Consider the following 6,369-nt stretch of genomic DNA (forward strand, 5'->3'; position numbering starts at 1 on the left):
ACTTCATTTATGATTGCTTTTTTCAGATTTCATGTAGTATTATTGTGTGCGTCACTCACATTTTGCTTACTTCCACCTCCTCTTTATCAACTCTAATCTTGTAACAATGTTATTTTTGGCAAAAGTATTCTAAGAGCATAAATTTTATTAATAATAAAAATGTTAAGGCTATTTTAGAAGTGCCAACTTAAAAACTCCGTAGTTCGAAAAAGGAAAAATAAATTTCAAAATAAACGTTTACTGCTTGTATCGTACATTTTGCTTCCTTTATCACTCCTTTTCCAGCTAACTTCCTGTTATTTTATTTTGTTCAAGCTTTTAGTTTCTATATATATATGTAGGTGTTTGTGTGTGTGTGTGTCTTCTTATTTTAAAAGAACTATGTGTATCTCTCTGTATTTTATTATTTTCATTTAAAATTAAATGTATTTTATTTTCTTTTTTGCCATTTGCTCCATAATTTAATCACTTTTTATTTTAAGTCATTAAAAAATTTTTATAAGTTGTTTAGAAGCTCTTGAGATCATTTTTTTCCAAAAAAGTAATATAAAAAAAGCGTTAATGAGTTATAAGTTGTTAATGGTTTGTGGATTTTGTATGACTACTGTCATAGAATTGAAAGATATCTTAATTGGATACTAAAATATATAAGATGCTTTTATAGCAGTTCTTCCCCAACAGATATACTGGTAATTAAAATAAATATTTATATTAATAAATAAATTTTTAAGTTTAGTTATAACGAGTTAAAACTTAGTCCAGTTAATACTTTTCGGTTGGCATTTTTAAGTTAATGCTCAAAAGTTTAATAATCTGTTACTTTAAGTCCATAAGAAAGTGGAAATGTTCATGGCCATGTCTAATAACTGATAAAGTTGGACCTTATTATCAAAGTTAATTTTAGCGAATGCATAAATGTGATTACAATATGCCGTTCATTATAATCAAGAAATTCTTATAATTATTATTTATTAAACAAAAATTTATTACAAAAAATAGCTTCATGCAAACAAACAATTATTAAATTATAGTAATTATACATTAACCCAAATTTTTATGCTTCTACGTTTGCAGTTATAAGTGTGCTACAAACAATTTAACATAAACTTTGCCCAACTAATATAATAAATCATTATATATCCTACTGTAGCATAATTTTAGGTCGTAAAACTTATAAACGTAAAGGTATTGTTAAGGGGTTTTGCAATAACTAATGTTATATAAATTAAATGAAATATAGGATATCTAATGCTTGGCTTTTGGTAGATTAAAAAAATCACAGGTCATATAAATTTAAAAAAAATAGCACTGAAATCGAATCTGGCTTAATAAATTCACCACATCAGGTTTTCCAATTATTGTATCATAAAGTTTGAAACAACCCAGTTATTAGTCATATTTGAGATGCTAAAATATAAAGAATATAAATTTATTATAAAATCTGTTGGATAATGGAAGAAATAGTTCTGTTTAATTAAAATACTTATACAATTTAATGTAAAAAGTGTATTTGCTTACTTTGTCATACAATTTTGAAAGATTTTGTTAACATTGCATAGTAAAACATAAAAAAATCACTATATATTATCACTATATCACTATATACTATCACTATATAAAAATACCTGTTTTTCTCAGTATTGCTTAAATCTACACACTTTTTTATCGGTCGACAAAGATTTGGGCCATAGTTTTGTAAAAATTTGATAATTTTTCTGATACCGTATATATTATCCTTCATATTTATAAACAAATTTTTATTTTATAAACGATTTATAATTTAAATTTTGTATGCAATTTTGTTTTATAAACCTTTTACAGCATAAAATATTATTTATGAATAAGGGGGTATACTTTTGGAATATAATCTTTTAGGAAATGTTGTAACTCTAGCAATAAAGAATAAAAATTTAAATAATTTTCTGGCCTACTTTTCTATTTTAGGAATATTTTTAATTCTTAAACAGTTAGTTAAGAAAATTTAAAAAGGAACTTTTAAAAAACGAAAAGGTACAAAAAAATCACTTTTTCTGGTTCTCACCAAATTTGGTCTCTACATGTTTCTATGTTCAATATTATAGAAAATTCAAAAAGTACCTTTTGCAGAATAAAAAAGTACCAAACAATCCCCATTGATTTGTTCTCGCCTAATACGGATTCAAAGAGTACTCTTCGAAAAACTCTTTGAAAACGGATTTTCACCTAATTCAGATTCTACATACTTAATTTCATATTTCTAGGTTCAGTATTAACAAAAATTCAAAAAGTACCTTTCAAAAACAAAAAAAGTACTAAAATGTTTACTTTTTCCGGTTCTCATCTATTTGCGATTCTACATTAATGTTTCGTGTTTCTAGGTTCAATATTATAAAAAACTCTAAAAGTACCTTTTGTAGAACGAAAAAGTCTCCTTTGATGCGTTTCTGTCTAATCCGGGCTATAGGTACTTAATTTAATATTTCTTAGTTCATTATTATAGAAAACTCAAAAGTACCCTTTTAAAGGCGAAAAAGTACGAAAAATTCAAATATTCAAAAAGTATTCTTTGAAAAACGAAAAAGTTTTTTCTCGCGAAGGTGAAGGGTATAGAAAATCAATTTAATATTTATTAAATATTTAATTTATACAAGTAATGAATTAATCAATATTTATTCTTGTCTCAATTATTGACATTAACTATTCTGATTAATTCGTTATTTGGAAAAAAATATTTATTTTTTAATTTTTTTACAAATTCGGTAATTGATATCATAATTTTGGTTATATGTACAAAACATGCTTAATACAATTATTTTGATAATTGAAACTTATTTTCAATTTTTTCTGTGTACGTATACTCAATATTTGTAATATCAATAAATCATTAATACGTATACGTACTGGTGTCGTTTATAAAGGCAGTGCAACTTTACAATGTAAAATTTTTCACTTGTAACTAAACAATTATGATTGATTAATTATATCTAGGGAGTATGTTTTAGGGAAATCGACCCGGCTTTTCTCGACCGGTTTTTATCGGGATTTTAACAACTTTGATCTCAGCTAAGAGCCTGAGAAAATTATCACTGAGACCCTAAGGATTTGGAGACGTAACTTTTTTGGTCCTCATCGCGTTGTACTGTCCGTATACAGTTATATTTCATTAAAAAGATACACATCGTTCTCCTTATAACTGTTTCCACTATGAAGTAAATTTTGATTCTCCATCACTTAATATTTAACACATCTTATAATAAAAGCCTATACAATTCGAAAATACCTATACATGCCGTTATTTAGGATATATATGTGTATATCACCGTAACTAATACAAATAAAAACTTACATAACAAAGAACAAAAGAGAAAAGTAAGTAAATAGAAATTCAACAACTTACCTGTCTGCCTTTTTGACGCCTGACCACATGGCTGCCGAAACAGGAGGCATAAATCTTAAATTGCCGACAGGTGGTGATGCATATGGTATACCACGATACGCTTCAACCGGATCTAAATGGCGTCCATCTAATTGTACAATTACACCCGATAAAGCGCCATTGCGTGTATGGATAATACGTGATGAAAGTTGTGAGGGTAATTGGTCATTTTGATTGTTGTTGTTACTATTTTGCCGACTACTTCGAGAGTTAGATGATGATGACGATGATGACGATGACGACGATGATTGTGAAGAGGACGAAATTGATGATGTTAATTGAGAAGAAGAGGAACTAGAACTACTACCACTACTACTACCTATACTGCCTCCTGTGTTAGTAATGGCCGTCAAGGACATTGAGGGCACTGTATTGGAAGTTGTTGAAGAGGAAGAAGAGGATGATGATGATGTTGATGTGGTAGCTGCTGCTAATAAAGCTGTTGTTCTTAAATTTAAATTATTATTTAAATTATTATTACTATTTAGAGAACCTTTATTTTTATTATTATTTATATTGTTGTTGCTGTTACTGTTGCTATTACTATTCAAGCCATTTAATGAGCTGGCAGTAACTATGCTACCGTTTTCTAAACATTGTTGTAATATTACTATTGTTAGTAATAGATAATTGCAGCAGGATGTTAATGTATTTCTTTTTGTTGTGCAGGCTAAAAATGAAGATTTTCTTCTGCTACGTTTTGACACCAAACATTGTGACTTTATTAATAATTTGCCAGCAGCAGCTGCTGTTGCTACTGTTGCTGTTCTTCTGGCTATAGGGTTTTGTGTTTGGCTGGGTATTTTCTTTAGTGTAACAGCTATGTGTTGCATAAAACAATGCAACATTATCATTATGTTTACGGTTGCTTAAGCAACCGTTTGTTGTTAATAAAAGCAACTCTATTTTTAGTATTTTGTTTGCAATAGCTTGTATTGGAGTTGTTGTTGTCTATTTATATATTTTCTGAGTTTTAGCTTATTGTAAGCATTAATATGTGTTTGAATTCTTTATGGAAATTTTCCTTACAGTTTTTGAGTGTCAGAAAAAAATATGATTTATTTTTATATATTTCAGGCAGTAAGACAAAGAGAGACAAGAGATTATATTAAGATGCCATTATGTCTGTGCTCTAATTAAGTTATTTTTGTTTTTTCTTCTTTTGCTCAGCTTAAACAATTTAAGTTGTATTTGCTTTCTATGTTCAGCTAAAAGATTTTTCAATTTCATTTATAGTTGTTGCCAGTAAACTATGTTGTTGCCAATAGTTGTTTGTAGCATAGTTGCTTGGTATATGTTAGAGGTTTTTTGTTTTATTTATTATTACTCTTCTTTTTTGCTGGCAGCTTGTTAAGCACTTAAAAATGTTATTCGTACAAGTGCCACTTAACAAGGTTGTTTTTTTTCTTGTTATTTCTTATTGTAGTTGTAGTTGCATTTGTTACTATTATATGCTCTATTCTTCTACAATGTACCAGTTTGTAAAAGTGTGATAATTTTTTGTTCTCTATTTATTTTCTCAGTTTAGAGATTTTTGTTGTCTTTTAGCATTTGTTTGCATAAGAACACTCATACATCTCTTCAAATAATATTCTCATATATACATTTGTATGTGTAACGTCCTTTTTCTATTACACGACAAGCACATACTCCCAAATTCGTACATATTCTCAGTGACTCTTTTATTATGCTCTCATGTGCGTACATATCAAGACACATTTACACTCACCCTCAGATGTTCGCTTACTATAACTGTAAAGCAAAGGGAAGTGTGAGAGTGCTTCAATACATAAACATACATAAGCTTTTATATTTGTGCATTAGTGTATGTGTGTATTTTAGTATGTATGTGTATAGTTTCCTGTTAGCAACCATAAGCCTCACTTTCATTTCGTTTGGCTAAAAGTAACGTTAGTGGATTGTTTTATATTGTCGTTGTTGTTTTGTATTTTTTTAAGACAACATCCACTACAATCTACATTCTTATATATTGTCAGTTCTTTCTTTTTTTGTGCAAAAAATGTAAAATAAAAAAAAATGGCAAAAAGTATTAAAGTGGCAGCAGTAAAAAACTTAGTTTTATGTAAAACAATTTTTTGTTGTTTTTATATTGCTGCAGCCAGCAAAGGACATTGCCTACATTTGCCTGCACCTGCTGTTGCTGTTTTGTGTTGACATGTTCTGTTAGAGTTGTAGGTGAGTTTTCTTAAAAGAAATTAATACTTTTTTCGTTATAGTGTTTTTTCTTAGTACTTTAGTTAGGCAGTTATCACTATAGTTTTTGTAGGTGCTAAATTGTTCTCTTCTATGCTGAATAGTCCTTGTTCTTCTTCTTTACAAACATGTACATATATATTGCGAACACATGATTATTGTTGTTGTCTACTGCAGGCCTGTAAGCAATGTGGCATTTTATGAGCAACTTAATATTTTTGTTGTTAACGTTCCTTTTTCCTATTATTGTTTTATTTATTTTTGTTTTGTTTTTGTGCATGAGTTTTTAAATTAACAATGCTTGTAGGCTCTATCCTTACTCACATACTAGTACAATTAATAGCAGCATAAACAACACAGCCCGGAAAAATATATAGCATAAATGTAGGCGTATAAAAATGTTAAATTAAAGCACCTGTCAGGAAGAAAGAAAAGAAATTGTATTGTTTTTTATTAAGATGTGTTAAAATGTTTAATAAGCTTAAGTATATACAATTTATTTTATCTAGGCCAAAAATTAAATTGATTAAAGAGCTTTAAGGGTAAAAAAAGGAATTAAGATTTTATTAATTAAAAATTTACGACATGGAAATGAAAAAGTACGTAAAATGTTATTACTAAAGAATTTTCAATAAATAATTCGAACTATTCCGCATTAATGCCAACTAGTTTATTTTTTTATTTTAGTTCTAGTTCAGTTCTAGTTCAGTTCTAGTTCAGTTCTAGTTCAGTTCTAGTTC

General features: G+C 28.2%; 1 protein-coding gene across 1 annotated transcript in view; it reads right to left on the reverse strand.

Annotated features, from left to right (window-relative positions):
* Positions 1 to 1,355: 1,355 nt before the first annotated feature.
* Positions 1,356 to 6,369, reverse strand: part of LOC124419289 (PH domain-containing rcdII-like) — a 15,342-nt gene continuing 10,328 nt past the window's right edge. The window contains exons 3-4 of the mRNA XM_046947963.1: positions 3,377 to 3,862; positions 1,356 to 1,407 (exon numbers count right to left, since the gene is read on the reverse strand). Of these exons, the coding sequence (XP_046803919.1) occupies positions 1,356 to 1,407; positions 3,377 to 3,862 (538 nt within the window). The remainder of the gene's footprint in view (positions 1,408 to 3,376; positions 3,863 to 6,369) is intronic.

This window comes from Lucilia cuprina, chromosome 4 (assembly GCF_022045245.1).
Source record: "Lucilia cuprina isolate Lc7/37 chromosome 4, ASM2204524v1, whole genome shotgun sequence".
NCBI lineage: Eukaryota > Metazoa > Arthropoda > Insecta > Diptera > Calliphoridae > Lucilia > Lucilia cuprina.